The sequence below is a fragment of the Peromyscus californicus genome, unplaced genomic scaffold (assembly GCF_007827085.1).
Source record: "Peromyscus californicus insignis strain IS unplaced genomic scaffold, ASM782708v3 Scaffold_4__1_contigs__length_199733344, whole genome shotgun sequence".
NCBI lineage: Eukaryota > Metazoa > Chordata > Mammalia > Rodentia > Cricetidae > Peromyscus > Peromyscus californicus.
In genome coordinates this window covers 33,441,926-33,461,563 of record NW_026294562.1, presented here as the reverse complement: position 1 = coordinate 33,461,563, position 19,638 = coordinate 33,441,926, and the positions used below count along the sequence as shown (strand labels likewise).

Below are 19,638 nucleotides of genomic sequence, written 5' to 3'. Positions count from 1 at the left end.
ATCCTTCCACCCAAATCTCCTTTACGTCCTTCAATCAAAGCCCAGTTTTTCCAGAAGAGCTATCTGTTACAAAATTAGAGGCAGGCAGGCAGATACCGGAACAGAAGCTGGAGCCCACTTTTGCTCTTCCTCTTCCTCCACACTTTTTAAGCTGTTCATCAGTCTTCCCTTTGCCTTCGTTTCCTCCCCCTGGCTAAAGTCTTAATCCTCTGCAGTCTGCCTTCCACCCACACAGCTCTCCTAACCTCCAAGGTAACCAGTTCCCTGTTAGCAAAATCCAAGCAGGCATTTCCCCAGTCATCAGCCTCCGGTCTTCTGCAATACTCATCAACTTTGATTAGCCTGTGACCATCCTGCTCGTTGTCCCTCCCCTCCGCGTTTCCTGACACCTTCCTAAGCTACCCTCCTTCTGCTTTTTACTCAGGATCTCAGCTTCTGCCAAATGCATGGGGGCCATGAACACTGAGGAATGAGTGAACAAGTTCTGTATCATTCTGGTGTCTCTCCGTGCCATTCCACCAGAAAGCCGTCCATTACCACAACTATCACACTACACCGATGATTACCAAAACTATATGGAAACACAATGCAAGTGGCTGTCACCTGCCCTGGCCTCACAGCCAAACTTCAGATCCCATTTCCATCCTCTACTGAGCTTTTAAACTGAACTTACTCCACACCAACCTCAGAACCTTTTCCAGAAGTCTCTCCTGAACTGAGTAGTGTTTCCAGAACACAGCCATTTCCCCCTGTCTTAGGGTGGCAACGGTTCTTCCTGTCTTTGAATCCAACGGATCTGAGTTGTACACATGTTTACAGAGGTTAGTGCAATCATTTGAGTCCCTCTTCTGTGGGCTTCAGTGGGGAACCCCTGAGTGGACCATGTTGATTCTGAAGATGCTGCCCAGGATTTTGCCCTTTAGACATGACTAGTAGAACCTGAAAATCCTCTACAGCATATTTACAACAGTGAAACCTTCATAATGAGAATGAAATTCAAAAAGATTAAAAAAAAAAAAAAAAAAAGGCCAGGCCTCCAGTGCATGTAAACCCCTGTTCTGCCTCTCAGTACCCCTCACCAAGTATTCTGAGTATTCTAGCCACCCTGTTACAAAGAGACTATAAAAGAAATAGAAAAAAGTCCTTTTCCAAAAGACTTTATTTGACCTCCTAGTCGCCAAGTTCATCTTGCCTCACAGCTCACAAAGAACACAGAGTTAGGAAATGAAGGAGCCCGTGTCCTGAGATCGATCTATAGGGAGATTATTCTCCTGGCCAAGGCTTTGCTCCTTTTACTTATGCCACACTTGCCTTACAGCTCAGCCAAGGTCACCAGCCCCACTGCTTCCTTGGAGGATCTGGATCCTGGTCCCCACCACACACCCATAGACTAAATGAAACAGCACTTAAATGGGATGGCTGCCTCTTGATTTCCTCCCACCTCCAAGCTTGACCAGCCACTTCCAAACTCCAAGCAGCTCATTAGAAAGTACTTGACTCTCTCACCCCTAAACCTTAGTGTCCATGGCACAAAGTCTAAAGCCTTTAGGGCTCATATCTAAGACACTTTAGAAGATGCCCCCAGGGGACAATTCCTCCTCCTTACACAGGCCATTGTCTTCTTCAAATGCTTTACTTCTCCTAAATTTCTTTCTGACTTGTCCAATGTTTCTTACCTCCTGGAACACAGAGAAATAACAATATTTTGTCACATGATTAGATATTGCCTTTTACTAAGTTAATATGAGACCTGGCTAAAAAATAATGAAAGTGAGTTCTACAAGCCTCACTTAAATCAGTATCATTATTTTACACCACTAAGCACAGCCATGGAGTCTTCTGTTTTACATTTATATTTGGAGAATCTAAACATGTCATGGGAGACTGGAGGGAGCATTTGGTGGTCCATCTCTCTTCAGTCCCTAGCCACCATTATTTCAAACCTCCTGTGGTTGACGGTCACAAATCCATCCCAGAGTCTTAGCTTACAACACTTTCTGAGAGCCACACTTAGGACATCTTGTTCCTTAGTAAGGATAGAAACTCCAATAGGGACAGGCCATATCTTGCACCTAACATGACCTCTCCCTCCCCACAGGGTTGAGTACTGTACTGAGCACAGAGTAGGAACCTACTGACACTCAGTCAGTGAAAAGTGGGAGATCACCACAAGGCTATGGAAGGGGGTCGGTTGTCAGGGCTCGGACACGGCATGACTCAGTGCACAAAGGATGCCATCATATGCCCGAGTTGAACTTCCCTTACACAGAGCCAGATGATCTCACATGACGAGTTTCCACCATGAGTCAAGCACTTCCACCAATAGCACCTACCACTTACATTCTGTTCCTGGAAGTCATCCCACTAAAACAGGTGTGATGTTTATCTCCGATCAGAACATTGATCTGAGTGTCAGTTCCTGAAGGAAAAGGAACAGGGAGGCTTATTTTGAAGGGGGGAGGGGAGGAGAACTTCCTAAAAATGCTATTTACAAACACAACATTTCAAGGACAGGAAATAGCAGAAAGCCCTCTTGTTGACGCAAGAGGTGGCTAACCTCCTTCTTAAGACTGTCAGGAGACCTGAGTTACCCTGTCACTCTGGGATAAACGACGCGTTAGTTTTGTTAAGGCCCTCAGGTACAATCTCCAGGAATTGGGATCAATAAGGTTCATGCAACAACCAACCAAGAAGACACAGAAACCAACAGATAAACCATGTGGTTTGGAAATAAGACAGACCAGGGTTTGAAAACTGGCTCTGACATTTGGTTTTCTGAGCCTTGATGTCCTTAGCAAGAACATGGAAGGAAATGATGCTTTCCTTAAATGAGTCTAAGAGATGGAAATAATAATGGTAATACTTGATGGGTTCTGCTTTTGTGCTGGGCACTGATTTAACATGCTTTTTAAATGAGTCATCTGCATTTCAACTTTCTGAGGCAGATAGTATCACAACCTACATTTTAAATGCTTAATAAATGTTTAACTGAGGCATGAAGAGGTTGTATTATTTGGCTCTAAAACCAGGGGCTCAATCTTTACACCTAGGTTGATATGTGCTGGATACGGGCCCATGGCAAGAGATGCTAAGCAAAGGGATTAGTGGATGAGAGCAGATACGGGCATGCAAAGGGGAGGAAAGAACCTTCATCTGTGTTTATGGCTTCAGGTCCCACACACCCACCACCACCCCAAGGCGGATAATGAGGTCTCTAAGAAACTTGGCTCTCCAAATTACCCTGAAGTTGTCCTTTTCCTGGCCTCTTCCTATGGAAGAACAAAAGACAAATTATCCTCCACATCCACCCAGGCTACTCAGGACATACAACGACACACCTGTCTGGTTTAAAAACATTCCCAACCAATCCCAACCAAAGGCCTAAAAACCACCCACTCATATACCTCACAGATCATTGTCCAACTCTCTCACCTTCCAGCAAACTCTCTACATCGCCAGGTCTCCCTTCTGTCTCTTCAAATGCAGCGCTGGCCTTAGAACTCATGGCCTCGAGCTGATTAGGCAGGTACTCTGCCACTGAGCCATACCCCCAGCCTCCCTTTTCTTTGTTTGAAAGTCCTAATCTAGGTGTGCCTTGGGGCCAACAAGCTCCAGAATCCAGATCACTAATTCTGGGCCATCCATGGGAACCCCTCAATGTTGTCATTTCAGAGTTCTTGGTATTGTCAAGATGATGACAAGACACCACCCCACCACACACACACACACACACACACACACACACACACACACACACACACACACACACACACAACTCCTCAGTCATGTAAAGCAAACCGGGCACCATGTATGTTGTGTGGTCTTGTGGCTGGCACAGCCTTAACAAGAAGGCAAAGCTGTGTGGTGACCACAAAGCTACAGACTGTAACTGTGCCCCAGCAGGGGATCCTTGTGTATAGGTAAGGTGCTATTTGACTATGAGCTGCAGGGCATTTTAAAAATAAAGACAAGGGATAGGAAGATGGTGTTGGGTCTCAAACCTGGGACAAAGTGTAGATGTAACCAACCTTCTTATTAAATAAGAAACACAGAACCAATGCAAAGAAGAAAGCCAAGAGGTCAGAGCTAAGAGCTAAAACCTTCCCCTTCCTCCTGCGGTGGTCCTACCTCTCCGAACCAGAGCTACCCCTGTGTTAAAGTCTTTATGTAGAGTTCCTGTCCTGCCTTCTCATTGGTTGTAAACCCAACCACATGACCGCCTCCTCACGGCCTGTCTGTATAGGCCTCCAGGTTTTCCATGATTGATATTGATTGAAGGCATGTGTATCCAATAATGGCTGTATCCCTGAACACACAGAGACTTACCCAGCTCTGCCTACCAAGTGCTGGGATTACAAGAGTACGCCACCACTGCCCTGCTTTCCTATGGCTTGCTAATAGCTCTGACCCCCAGGCAACTTTATTTATTAACATACAAATAACATTTTAATACAAATAAAATATCACCATAACAAAGGGCTGAGGTGGCTATTTAACATATCAAAGTGGATCTGGCCACTAGGTTCTCCCAGTATCCCTCAGTTCCCAGCTGTAACAGGGATTGGCTGGCATTACCCCATCCCCTACCCTAAACTTCTCAAACCTAGGGACCGAGCAACCCTTCCCTCAACTGCTCTCCCTATATAATCCAACCATTTTGGTTACCTGGTCCTTTTGGTCTCCACTTTACCTTCCTGAAGTCTGGCTCTCTCCTCTCCCTTTTCCTCACATGGCCCAGCTCATGTTCACTCTGGACTCTCCCAGATGTCTCTGCCTCGGCTATCCTCTCCCTTTTATCTACAATAAACTTTCTCTTCCACCATACCTAAGAACAGTCATGTTTTTCCTTTCTTATTTTTTTACATCAGATGGCTCAGAGGGGTAATCATGCTTACTTACAAGCATGAGTACCTGAGTGCAAATCCACAGCACCCATCAAAATGATTTGCTTTGGGTTCAATGAGAGACACTGTCTCAAGACAATAATGTAGAAAGCAATAGAGGAAGACACTTGATGTCCTGCTCTGACTTCTGAGTGAGCACTCACACATGTGCAGAATGGCACACTCATATGTATGCACCATGTCATACACGTCACACATAAAGATAAGAAAATCAAGTAGGGTATTATCCCTGGAATAGTGGTGTTTGGGAGGCTGAGGCAGAAGGATTGTGAGTTCATGACCATCCTATATGACTGCGATACTCTGCTTCAAACAACTAAGAGCAGGGGATGTGGTAGAGTACTTGCCTACTATGAACAGGCCCTGTGGTCAGTCCCCAGAACTGTTAGAAAACTATAGACTTACAGAGATGTTCTTGGAGCACTCTAAAAGATAGAGAATCACAAGGAGGAAATCTCTGGGACTGGAACCACTCACTCTGTGAAGAGGTTCTGTCAAGGCATCCATCCTAAAAAAGGACCCATTTGGCATACATGTGAACTCATTTGGGCCCAATTCCCTACTTCTGAAGGTAAAACCAAGCGTAGGTTCTTCTCTCTGATAAAGTCTACCACCATAATTTGGGACCTCCAGACCCAGTGTGGAAGGAAGAGGGGTCCATACCAAGAGAGCAGAAGTCCCAGTTCTTCTCATTGTTAGCAGGACAAAGGAGAAAGGAGAGAAGGTCCCTAACAAGACCTGAAAACCTGCAAGTGGTATTGGAATGTGTCCCCTAATCAAGGAGGAGAAGGGTCCCATCTGGCAGTGCTAGAAGATTTGTGGGTCACAGCATGGACTGAAGGCATGTCCTCTCTGGATCACAGCAAGTCCCTTAAAGGAGCCTGGTTTGGGGTGTGGACACATTGAGAAGGGTCCCCAACATCCAGGGACTAAGTTGATCTCACACAGGTAATTCGTCAAGCTTCTCAAGCTAGCACCTAAAACCATTTTAGGTCAGATATTATCTTTCATGCTCTCCTTTTTATCTCTGTTATAATTCAAAGGCCTACAGGCTTCATCCAGTCTGGTGAGCAGAGAGAAATGGTGTCTCGGTACAGAGGCTATTCTTAGAAGGCCCAGGTTCAACAAAGGATGCTATCTCAGGAGCTTATACAAACCCAAACACCATGAAATACACTTGTAAAATGTAGTCCTGGATTTGTCAGATCTGCAACTGTGAGAGCCAAGGAAGGAATTATAAACCAAAACATGACAGGAATTCTTTTTCATTATGTTTAATGTTCTAGTCAATCTTCTATTGCTGTGAAGAGACACCATGACCAAGGCAACTCTTATAAAAGAAAACATTTAATATGGGGGCTTGCTTACAATTTCAGGAGTCATCAGGGTGGGAGCATCAACACACAATGAGCTGGAGCAGTGGCTGAGAGCTACAACCTGATTCACAGGCGAAGAGAGAGAGAGACACTGGGCTTGGCATGGGCTTTTGAAACCTCAAAGCCCACCTCCCCGTGACATGCTTCCTCCAACAAGGCCACGCCTCTTAGTCTTCCTAATCATTTCGAATAGTGCCACTCCCTGGTGACTAAGCATGTAAGATATGAGCCTACAGGGGCCATTTTTATCCAAACCACCACAATGATACAGTTCTCCTCATAGCAAACCAAACCCCCAAATGATCTGTGCTATCATAGACTCCAAAAGCAAGATACCTGAAGTTCAATCCTTGCCTCGATAGAGCTCCTCAAAGCTTAAATAGTTCCTTGAAAAATAAAAAATTAAAATAATTTAAAAAATAAGAAAGGGGTTTAACTTGTTGAGAAAAACATATAAAAATGAGCATTTATACTCTTATTAAATTAAGAAATCATGATTGAGCTCCCCTCCCCCCAAAAAAGGAACACCAGATGTGGTGATATATTGTGTACCCCAATATGTTGTGTACCCTAATAAATTTATCTAGGGATCAGAAGACAGAGCCAGCCACTAGATTAGACATAGAGGCCAGGCAGTGGTGGCACACACCCTTAATCCTGTCACTCAGGAGGCAGAGATTGTCTGGGTCTCAGTGAGTTCAAGGCCACACTGGAAACAGAGCCAGGCATGGTGACACACACCTTTAATCCCAGCATTTGAGATCTCGTGCCTTTGCTACCAAGTATTTGGGAAGCACACACCCTTTAATCCCAGCACTAGGAAGGAAGGAAGATGGCAGGGCACAGAAAGGTATATAAGGCCTGAGTAAACAGGAAGTCTCTCTGGAGGCTGAGGAGTTGATAAGGTAAGGTTGGTTGTGGCTTGTTCTGTTTCTCTGATCTTTCAGCTTTTACCCCAATGTGGTGGTATTTTACTTGTACTGAAATGTGATTTTAATTGTATGTTAATAAATAAAGTTGTCTGGGGGTCAGAGCTATGAGAGCCATAGCAAGTGCGTGGCGGCGGTGGCGCATGCCTTTAAGGACCTGGAGGGCGGTACATTCAGGCAGTGACGAGGCAGTCACATGTTTGGGTTTACAACCAATGAGAAGGCAGAACAGCTAGACTATATAAAGACACACACAGGAAGTAGGTCCCCTTTTTTCGGAGAGCTCTCTTGGCTGAAGAGGATCCCTGAATCAGGAAGGGTGAGGCTCTTAGCTCTGACCTCTTGGCTTTCTTCTCTGAATCAGCTCTGTGTTTCTTATTTAATAAGACCGTTGGTTACATCTACACCCCAATATCTGGCTCTGGGTTTTTTATTAACAAGACCATTTACCAATTCGTGTTACAACCAGAGGCAGAGATGGCTGAGCAGTTAAGAGCACTTGATGTCTCTGCAGAGGACCCAAGTTTGATTCCTAGTTCTCATCTTTAGCAGCTCACAACTGCCAGAAACTCCAGCTCCAGGGGGATCAGACACCTGTGACCACAGCAGGCACCTGCACTCATGTGCACACAGCCACATATAGATACACAATTAGGAAAAATAAGTGTTTTTTAAAATCAATACTGAATGTGTCGACATATATTTTAACAACTGAAATTGATGCAAACTCATCAGGGCTGACTTGTACCACGCAGGTGGCCCTCTTCTGAGAACTAGACTGAAACCTTATCATGACACAGTTTTAGTTTTAGTAGCTTCTATTTCTGATGACTACTTAAAATTCACATCAAAATAACAAACTGACCTGTTACAGAGACCCTGTGACCATTTAAAAGGACACATAACTTAGACTTCCAAAGGTGGAATGTACCCTTACTTGGCTGAAATTCTGAGAGGACAAATGAGTTTTGTTTCAGGAGTATCTTTTTTTGTTTGTTTTAATATTTATTTATTCCTAATTTACCTTTGAAAACCAATTTCTTATGGCAAAAAGAAAAGCAAAACCAAACTCAGCTCCCACATGTCTTAACTAAAAGGTTTTTAGTGTACTTTTGGGGATGGTAGGACAAGACTCCATAAACTAGGTATAGCTTATAAACAAAAGAAAGTTGTTTCTCATAGTTCTAGAGGCCAAGATGTCCAAGGTCAAGGTGCTAGCCTATTTGAAATCTGGTAAAGCCTTTGCTTTGGTTCACCTTATTGTGTGTGTCCTCGTGTGTTAGGAGGGGTAACGTTCTGTGGCCCATTTTACAGCCTCATCCATGGGGCTCTACCCTCAACTCCCGCAAAGCTCCATTTCCTAATGGTATCACCTTTTGAGTTAGGATTTCAAGGAGACCCGAGCATTCAGACTGCAGCAGATGAGGTAGAAGAGGATGCAAAAGTAGTAAGAGGGCAAAAGGAAGACAGCATGCCTACAGCCCCCTTCCAGCTTCTTCCTCTTCCTGTTCCCCTAGACTGCCTAAGCATTTCATAAGGGCTCCTACAGATGAACTCGAAGTCTGGTTGGGTGGCACGCTTTGTGGAATCTATTTACTTAAAGCAGTTCTCTTAGGAAAATGCTTGTGGAACATTTTGTTTCTGATCTATATTTATTAAGAATTTTTGGGAGGAGGCGAAAGGGAGAGGGAATGATTTAAACTACAGAAATTAGCTCCTCTCGAAAATTCATCTTAGAAAGTTAAGCTTTAAAATGAGACCTGAACTCTTCAGATGTTAATATTCTTTTTCTTGGGCTTTAAGGGACCTGATACCATTTAAGCCTAACACACAAAAAAGTGAAACACAAAAATCAGATTTATCAAAAAGAGACAATCAGGTTGCAGGTCTTTTACCAGTTAATTTATCCAGTTGTTTTCATAAATATCCAACTCCCTGGCTCATGTAAGACATTTTTGTTACAATTTTTTATATATTTTTGTAATGAGTCTTTCTCTGTCCTGCCAGCCAGCTCCAAATAATGACATGGAGACTCATTATTAATTATCAAAGTTCAGTTCAGCTTATAGCTTAGGCTTTTTTTTTTTTTTTTGGTTTTTTTGAGACAGGTTTCTCTGTGTAGTTTTGGTTCCTGTCCTGGATCTCGCTCTGTAGACCAGGCTGGCCTTGAACTCACAGAGATCCACCTGGCTCTGCCTCCTGAGTGCTATGTTTTACCTTTCATTCTGTACGTCTGACTCCCTCCATGTCTCATTGGCATCTCCCTGCACCTTGATTTTCTCCTCCAACTTCTTCTCTGCCCGGAAGTCCTGCCTATACCTCCATCTAGCTATTGGTCATTCAACTCTTTTTTTTTAAACTAATCACAGTAATATGTTTTCACATGGTGTACAAATATCCCACAATATATTTTTACACAGTGTATAAATATCCCACAACATATTTCGTTACAATTTTTAAAAATGCTTCCCAAATGGAAAAGCCCCTGACACACTTCTATTATGTTTCCTATTTTTCATGCTCAAAACAAATACAAATTCTCCACGTGACAAGTGTGAATGAGAGCCCCAAACAGAATTTAATCAACAATTCTTACCTTGGGCACAAAAGACTGAGTATAAGGTTTGATTTAATGGGGGATAGGCACCAGTAACTCAACCCAGACCACAAAGAATGCTGTTCACTTCTCCAGGGATGTGTCAATGTCTCGATGACAGAGGCCTTCATCCTTCTTCAGGTTTCATTCATGTTCCCCTGTGAAATTTAAAGATCACATCTACATGTGGTATTAAGAAAAAGGTGAATAATTGACATGGCCAAGGAGAAAAACATGAACTATCCTAACCTCAGATCCAGCTCAGGCTCAGAATTGCCTGTGCTCTGAGCCCCTTCTCCTACGTCCCTGGTACAGAATAAGGCAAAGCATTTGCCCTCTTTGTATAATATAGCAGAGGGATGGCACTCAGAGCATCTACCTCCCAGTGCTATGTGTGGAGTTAGTGAAGTTCTTGGTTCATGGCAAATGTGCCCAGACTTACTGGATGTTATTAAGTGGGAGTGTTAAAGACATTCCAATCTGCTGTGAACAATTGTTGTGCATGAAAGGGTGTCAAGTTTGGAACTGGGTGATGGGGTGGGTCTTCTGAATTCCCCGTTCTTACAAAACTCAAGTCTACTTAGAGATCTCAGTCTTAAAAGTGCATCTAATATCCTAACAAGCAACTTCCTGTAGCATTCCCATCACTGGGCACCACCGGGATTAAACTGGTGTGGAATAATAGAGCATGGGCTCTAGGTTCTCAGAGCTCCTCCAATGATCCTAAGGCTCTGGAGGCCTGGAGGCCTGAGAATTTGCTGACCACCTGTGTGGTCTGTTGGATGCTGACAGGGGCTTCCAGGATGAAGACAGATCATGTATCATTATCCATTACATCAGTCCCCCACAAACCACCAAATGACAAGTCCCTCAGATGCTGGTGCCCAAATCTAGATGGAAATGCTGACAGAAGGAGCTTGGGCTTTGCCAGATGAGGTTGCTTTACTTTCTGCTGCAGTGGTAACAGGTGTAAAGGATCCTCTAGGACAGGTGAGACTAAAACCTATGGCCACTACTGTCCCAGGAGCTGGGGCTACAGCCTATGCCCAGATCAGAAACCAGCACTTTAAACCAGCAATTTAACTTTTCTCTTCGCTTGTTGTTATTCTTGAGTTTTACAAAAAGCAGGAGACTGCAATTTCCCTGTCTAAGGAAATTCTGATGAGTTCCTTGACTACCATCTACTTAAAAGCCTGACAGTAAGGCTGGTTCCTGCTCTCTCCCCCTGAGGGCTAGCTCCAGATAAAATCTGGGAGCAGATGGGGAGACTGTAAGCATTCAGTGGGCTAGAGCTGGTGTATGTGGTCAGCACCCCTCACCTAATGAGGGCCTAAAACTGCCTGGGGGACTGGGACCATCAGAGACAGCCTTTGGAGCCCACTCCCGTAGAGGATTCTCAGTCATGACACTAGACATGGGCATCAGCTCACAAAAGGCCAGAACATAGGAATAATCATATCTTCAAGAGAACTTGGGGTACCTGGAAGGTTTATGGGATTTTCCTATTTGTTCAGGGGGGCTGTGTTCATTTGGTAGGAAATTTTATCATTTTCAAGTATGCCAGAGATAATCCACCTATACCCCAAGTCCCATGTCCTGACACATCAGAATAATGATACATCAATGTCTTATACTTCCTCTACCCACCTTCTTCCCATTCCATATCTACCAAGACAGACAATGGGACTCCCTGTTTGGGATTCAAAATTTCTTGATATTTTTGTGACTAAGGGTCTTTTTCATTTTTTTTCTGGGAAGTTGAGACCACAAGGAAGCCAGGACAGGGAAGGTAGACCACAGTGGAAGCTGATGTGGAGCCTCAGAGGAGCTAGGTTGGGGTCTGTCAATGGAGTCCTTGGGAAAGTAGAGCAGGGACACATAGTGGAGACTGAGGATGCTCTGCTGTGTGTCAAGGAGTCCCCTACTCTGGAATCTGACTTCCCAACCTCAGGGGTAGCTCCAGTCTCCTCTCACAAGTCCTTGACCTTGCTTTTCCCCAGGTCTACTGGGTCACTCATAATAAATGCCCAGGTACCTTCAGAGTCACCTAGTCTGTCTTATTTGGATTTGTTTCTTTCAACCTGGAGACCCTTCCCTACTTCTGTCCTTTGGGATCCTTGACTTACTAGGGATCCAGGTTCAAAAAGTAACATTAATCAAAGGAAGAAAGGCCACTTCTAGGAAAGGCCTATGAACATCTTCCAAACCTTGTGTGGGGACTCCTGTTAGTAAAGCAACCCATTTCCCAAGACAGAATTGGCAATAGGGGTGGGCGTCTATCTTCTTTCTTCCTAGCCCCTCACATCAGTGTCCAGATATCAGCTTTGCGAAACTTGATTTTACCCACATAGAAACTTAATGTAATTTGGCATTTGGTAACTGTGTGTGCTATGTTCCGTGTGACAGCCTAATGAAGGCATCGAGACTCTTGCAATGAGAGATTAAGTTCCCTAGAATCCACTCTTTAATCTACCAAGCAGAACGTTCTAAAGGAAAGCCTACGGAATGGGCAATTATCAAGATGTCCTCCTTCCTCTGTGCTGAAGGCAGAGTCCTGCTAGCGCCCCGGGCAAGGCTGAAGCATAAGTGACCCTCAAGGCAGACTTTCGGGTGCCTGACTAGGGAAGTCTAGCAGGTCATCCTATTCTCCTTCATTGCTTAAAAAGGCCTGCTCCTTTCTGATGACCATAAGATACGACACGATTCCTCCTAGAGGGAAACATTCAAAGGCAGCCCCCGTCCCCACACTGCCTGGGTGCCAAAGGGCTGCCATTTACAGACACACCTACTCCTTGGCATTCTTTTGTCATACTCTAGCTTTGGAAAGGCAACAGAATATGGCAATTCAGGGCATGGTCTCTGAGGTCTACTGTGCTAAGGAGTCCCATCAATCATAATCTTGGCTCTACCACTGACTAGCCACATCACTTTGAGCAAGGTATCTGACCTCTCTGTACCCCAGTCTCCCTACCTTAAAAATATAACTTAGTAGAAGCACCCTTCTCCTGGAGTTGTAAGAACTAAACATTAATTCGCTTAGTTCGTGGGATGTACTTGGCCAGCTCTTGACCCTATGTAGGGAATACATAAGGAAAAGTGAAGAGCTGTCTGCATGATGGCAGAACCCAAGTTCCCCAGCCTCACTCCCATCCACAGAAATCCAGCTTACGTCTGTCCACAGGCAAGCATGCCACTTTTGAAGAAAACACAATTATTATTTGGGGCATAGATTAAGGAGGAAAACTAAGAAATGATGACCTGCCACTCTATGGCCAAATACCTCACCACACATCAACATTCTAGACCCACCTCAGCATCTCCTTCAGCATTCACACAGAAGCACACCTGCTAGTGACCACTCTGGAGGGTCAACAGATGTAAGGACAGTAGGAGGGTGAGTGTGGGAAGGCGGGGCCTTGCTCAGGACCCCAGCCCAAGATGAGATGGCCCATCATACTACACTCCTAGCCAGAATCTCAGACAACCTCATCCATTACTCTGAGACTGGCTGCAGAATCTACAGCTAGTCCTATTGAGACCTAACTATCTGAGCTTTCTCACAGGACCCCACAGAGATACCATCGCTCCCTAAACAGCAGGAAGCAATTCTAAGAAAAGAATGCCCCCTCTCCCAAAGGTTTCATTTTTCTCTGGGTTATGGATAATGGTTACAGGGTTGGGGGTGGAACAATAAAAATTAGACTATTCTCCTTAAGAAAAGAAAAAGGGGAATGGATAGGTATAGGATATTAAGGTAGATTATTGTATATATTAGTAAACTAATTTAGTAAAATATCAGCCTTAGATAATTTGCACACTTATGGATTTTTGTAAACTGTTTTATATTCCTATTTAAGGTAATTTGTATATTAATACAAATATAAAACTATATTTGTTATATTGTACATATATTTCTACTCCTATTTGAAATATCTTGTATAGTGATACATAAAATTATATTTGTTATATTTCTACCTCTGTTTAAGATATTTTGTATATTGATACATATTCAGGATTGTTGTCATATTACATATTGCACTATACATTTCTACCTCTGTTTAGGACATTTTATGTAGTGTCACAATTTTGAGGTCATTGTCCTTTTATGATACATTTGTTTATAGACTGTTTACCTTGTTTTAGTGAAGCCTTAGTCCTTAGGTTATTTAGGTAGATAAATAAGACTTACAGTTTTATAGTCACCCATGCTTGTCATTTCTACAGTTATGTTAGTTAGGTTCTCCAGATTTACAGATACATAGGTCAGATGGATAGGTAATCTTCAAACACTTCATAGACCTAGAGAATATGACATTTAAATAACTTAGATTCTGTTGATGTGAGACACATTGCTCCTGGCAGCACCAATCTGATTCCGAGAGAATGTTGGGCTTCTGAGACATTTCCATTTGGAAGTTTATCTTCTTCTTGATGCATAATGGTCTGCTGGGCAAAGAACTGCCCTTGCCTCAACTGCTGATAGCACGAATGCTGTCCTTTCTGGATGAGCCAGGACACAAGGAAAAGCAACTACTGAACTCTGCCAAGACAGGGTAAGATGGTCTTTCAAAATTCCTGCTTCTTGCAATGGTCTGTCAGATATTCTAGGCCTGTAGCTAAATTGGACGCCCCAATGATGCTGAGAAACTTTAAGTGACTGTCCAGGCTGCCAGCTGTCTCTGTCTATTCTCGAAAGATTTTCAAAAATTGCTTGTATGCATTTCCCATTTCTCAGGTATTATTATATTCCTTCTCAGGTCTTTGATGGGGTTGAAGACTAATAGTTACAGTTACAATCTTCTCATATCATAGCTAGAACATATTAAGTACTAGATTCAGATTCTTCAGGATAGGACAGCTTTTGGAATAATCTCTGTAACATTCCATTTACCTATCTATGTTCTGGACATCTCTAGATTTTAGTATATGTCTCTTATTTGATGTTGTTCTTGTTGGTTGTAATTTCATTTTATTTAGGTCATTACCCTTTATTTCTCCTGGACAATACTTAATAATCATTCCTATTGTATATAGTTTTGTGTTAGGTTAGAACTTTCTTATTTAGACAAAAGGGGGAGATGGAGACGTAATGGGTAGCTGTTCTAGCTATGACCTTGAAGTACTGCCCCTAGTGAGTACACTTGCCTATGACCTTGAAGTACATACCCCTGGGGCATGGCTGCTTAGGACTCTTAAGACCTGGGATGCATGTACAAGGCTCTCTCTTCGCTCCCTCGTGGTTTTGGATGCTGGGACAGACCAGGCAGATCTCAGGCAGAAAAACAGCGTGGGACCGTGCCTCACCTTTCCAGGATTGTGCAACAAATTCCTCTATTCTGTCTTGTGCATTTTCTTTCCCAAATAAATTCCTTTGCCCTTAAAGCAGACTCTGTGATTTCTCCCATTAGGGTTTCCTTGTACTGAGCTAAATGCTGCGTTTCTGTTTGGGTCTGGTATAAAAGACTGCTTTTTAAACAGTAGTAATACATTGTGTGTACTTTGGAAAGAAACAGGCAGGGTACTAAAGGGTTTGTGTCAGAAGAGCAGGGAGAGTCAATGGAGAGTCACAGACTTAAGGACGAACTGAAGGGACTCCATTTGCGTCAGGAAACAGTAGTCCAGGTGGCATGCAGGGGGCCCAAGGCAGGGGAAAAGAAGCTCAAGTGTCCTCTACATAAGAGGGAGGGAGGTGTGGGACAAGGGGATGTGACAACTGGCGCTGGCCCCTGCTATCCATGTTCCACTGAGGGAGGGGTAGATTCGGGGAGGGGGATTGGGGAGTTCTCAGAGCTCCTCCCCACCTCCTCCACATTTCCTAGCTACTTTGGTGACAGTGGGAGACAGACGGGAACTGTTTTTAGCAAACCACAATAACAGACAGTACTTAAGCTGCTTACTTACATGAGATAGTGGTTAAAAATATCTCTGTTCACGCAGTGGGTATTTCTTCAGGGGGTAGCTTGGTCTTTCATTGATATACTTTGTTTCAGAGATGAAATTTTCCTACAATAAAACACACCCAGCAATGGCATTACCCAGGACGTAATAAAGATTGGTAACACCTAGACATGTGACCTTTGGTGTGAAGAGGTCCATGCAGCCCCTATGTGTCATGCAAATGGGATCTACAGTGTGTGTGTGTGTGTGTGTGTGTGTGTGTGTGTGTGTGTGTGTGTGTGTGTGTGTTTCCTTCCCCTTTCTCCATCTTAAGGAGATTTGTTTCCTTTGGGTTGGGAAATAAGATTAAGCCAGAGCTCTTCAGAGAGGAAGAAAAGAAATTGACTACTCCCATGGGTACCATGACCAATACCCATTTACAAATGAATGTCATCCTGCCAGCCTGGTATAAGCTAGACTGTGTGGCATGATCAGCTCCATAAACTGAGGGACCATTGGACACTTCACTGGAATGCCTTTAAATTCAGGTCAAGATCACCAAGCTTTGTGTCTGCAGGAAACATCAAGTACCCTCCCTAAGCTCACAGAAAACATCAAACAGCCAAAAACACCTTATTAAACTACTGAAGCCATTTCTTCCAGATTGTGGCCCGACATGGGCCCCCACATAAATGTTTTCCTTCTCTGTGTTGGGACTGCTGTGAACAGAGAGTGAGAGCATGCCTGGTCCATTGGACTGCTCCCAGGACCTCTGCCTGATGAATGCTGTGCCAAATGAACTGCTCACATTAACCTCCTCCGTCCTTTCCTCTGGAAACCTGCCCTGACTCCCAGCCACACAGATACCACACAGTCAGGCTCAGAACGCCATGTTCTCTCCTGGGCGCGTGTTGCAACTTTACATTGTTTCTATGGTTACTTTAGGAATATCTGTTTCCCTCACTGGACTTCGAATTCCAATTCCCACATTTACCAGCAAGGATCTAGTTTCACCAGAACCCCTGACCTTTGGGTGAGCTCTGTGGGATGGCAGAAGGCTGCATACCCTCTCATGGATCTTCTTCCACGTGGACTGAGAACAAGGCTGGAACCTGCCCAACAGAATAAACGGAGTGGAGCATTATGCAGCAACTAAAAAGGATGCTGACTTAGAGTACTTAAAAATATGGGTTGAAACATAACTACAAGCTAAAATGTCAGTGTGCAAAATGGTACACCTATGATTTTAATGCCGGCATCAAAACTCCATGTGAGGGATGTGGGAATATGTTCCACTAACGTGGTTAAAACGAGCCATTCCTCTTTGGACATTACTGGTTTTCAGGGAATTTGCTAATGAGAAAATCCAACTTTTACAACCCCAAACTGTATTTTTAAAACTTAATCTCAATTGTTTTCTGCCACAGACTTTATTTTACATCTCATCTGGTTTAGGCCACTCAGAACCCAAACTTCAGCACAAGCCAGATAATGTCTTCCTTCCAGCTCCTCACACACAGAACTTTCTCTCTTCCACAGATTGCTCCGTGTAGAACACGACAGCCTTCCCACCCAAGTCCCTAGTTTCATTGACTCCCTACTACTCTTCTGGGATGAACTCCACTGCTGATTTCTCAAGGAGCCCTTCCCAAGTCCCACCCCCCTCCCAGCCCCCAGGTCCGCTGACCCATACGTTGTTCATTTCACAATGCTACTGACAGTGGACACTGGCCCCGTCTGGTTAATGTGTCCACTAGACTGAGACCCGGGTTGAGACTCTGGTTAATATCTCATCCCAGACTTAAGTGTGGTGGCACATACCTGTAATCCTAGCCCTAGGGAGACTGAGGCAGAAGGATCGTGAGTTTGAGGGTAGCCTGGGCTATACAACAGAACCCTGTCTCAAAGAGACAAAAGTAAAACTCCTCTCAGGTCACAGTAGGTATTAAATACCACAGTGGGCTTTAAAGAATATTGTTTGAGGGGCTGGAGTGAGGGGTGACTCAGTAGTTAAGAGCATTTGCTGCTCTTACTGAAGACCTAGGTTCAGTTCCCAGCACCCACATCTTCTGCCTCACAACTACCTTTAACTCCAGTGCCAGGGGATCCACTTCTGGTCTCCATGGAAACATGCACACACATGATGCACAGATATACACTCAAGCCCACAAAATAAATCTTAAAAAAAAAATAACATTGTTTGAGTAGTGAATTCATTCATTCTGTGGTGAGTATCAAATCCTAAATTCTGAGGATCACTAAGCTAAAGGTGTACACAGAAATTTGATGATGAAAAGTGCATATGCGGTTTCCTTAAAATGTTCAAAGAATTTTAACAATTCAGGTAAAATCATCCTCTCTGGTAATGTGTGAGAAACACTAGGATGGCACAAGTATTTTAGATGTTAACAAGGATTGCCGTCAAGAAGAGAACCATCTATTAGCAGACTATAGAAGGCGAGTGGTTGTTATGACCACTATGCCAATGACCCCCCTGCAGCTCCTCCTGTCTGGAGTTCCTGCCCATTGATCTCCCATTACACCTTTCTCTGGAGCAAGAACTGAGGCTCAAATAGAGCTGAGTCCACACATCTATTACCAACCCAGGAAAACAAGGGGCGGCAAAGGGCTGTACGCTCAATGCACTGCTGTGTTTCAGAAAACATCATTCATGTATTTCATATGTAATTTCTGCTCTTCCTAAGAATCTTATGAGAAATACACCAAGTCTTTAAAAATAACTACCAGCTGGACACATAGGCCTTAAAAATACCATAGTTGCATGCAAGGACTAGAGCTGTATCATCCCAGCCTTCTCTGTAATTCTTACATACAAGAGAAGAATGGGATTTGTGTGGTGACGGCAGGCGACATGCTGCAGAAGGGGGAGATAGGAAGCGGGGCTCATCTCTCTTTCCTTTGGGACTACATTCTTCACTCTGGCATTCAAAAGGCTTTGTACATCTTCCACTAAAATCTTGGGCTTGAAATCTGACAATGAAGTCTACCATATGACCCAGCAATACCACTCCTTGGTAGAGGCTCAAAGGACTTGGTATCCTACCCACAGAAACTTGCTTGGCAATGCTTATTTCTACCCTGTTTGCAATAGCTAGAAAATGGAAGAAAGCTAAATATCCTTCAAGAGATGAATGGATGGGGAAAAATGTGCATATATGCACTATGGAATGCTAGTCAGTTGTAAAGAAAAATGGAATCGTGAAATTTTCAGGTAAGTGGGTGGAACTAGAAAAGATTATATTGAATGAGGTAACCTGGACCCAAACAAATGTCTGTCACATGTTCTTTCTTATTTGGGGCTAGGTTCTCCAGATGTGAGCACACAACATGAGTAACCACAGAAACCAGTAAATTATAGAGGCACTGTGGGAGGTGGGAGATTGAGAGAGGAACAGAATACAAGTGATTTGAAGGGGGAAAGAGAAAAATGAGAAGTGGGGATAAGTAACGCCAAGGTTGTCTGATAAAGGCTCAAGGAATCATAAGATTTTATATTTACCTAAAATTATACACAATATATGTAAGTGCGTGCGTGCGTGCGTGCGTGCGTGCGTGCGTGTGTGTGTGTGTGTGTGTGTGTGTGTGTGTGTATCTTAAATGAAGTTGTGCCGCTTAGGTTTACAATGCTCCCTACAAGAACAATATACTAACAGTACCAGGTATGAGAAACCTCCTTTTGAGTGGTTGGTCAAGGTAGTCCAAATGACTCCCCAAACAATATAGGTTACTGATGTTGCCCCGGGATACCTCTCAATGGTTGATATTAAGACCCTATTGCTGAAGACATTGAACATTTAGGACACAGGACCTGTATTATTTGAACTGGATCTAATCTGAAAGCATCCTCCCTGCATCTACTTTACATAGTATCATAAAGTACTACGCAAGCTACCAAGGGGGGAAGCAATTACTAGTCCCACCCAGCTGTAACACCT

At 43.7% G+C, this 19,638-nt stretch overlaps 1 protein-coding gene across 12 annotated transcripts in view; it reads right to left on the bottom strand.

Moving 5' to 3' along the window:
- Nucleotides 1–6,162: 6,162 nt before the first annotated feature.
- Spata6l (spermatogenesis associated 6 like) overlaps nt 6,163–19,638 on the bottom strand; it is a 68,129-nt gene continuing 54,653 nt past the window's right edge. For 8 of the 12 annotated variants that reach the window (XM_052762023.1, XM_052762015.1, XM_052762018.1 and 5 more), the window contains 3 exons: nt 16,710–16,794; nt 15,707–15,808; nt 6,163–9,963 (listed from right to left, as the gene is read on the bottom strand). In XM_052762023.1, the coding sequence (XP_052617983.1) occupies nt 15,719–15,808; nt 16,710–16,794 (175 nt within the window). In that variant the 3' untranslated portion in view covers nt 6,163–9,963; nt 15,707–15,718. The remainder of the gene's footprint in view (nt 9,964–15,706; nt 15,809–16,709; nt 16,795–19,638) is intronic. The other 4 variants (XR_008223091.1, XR_008223090.1, XR_008223089.1 and 1 more) reach the window with 4 other exon arrangements.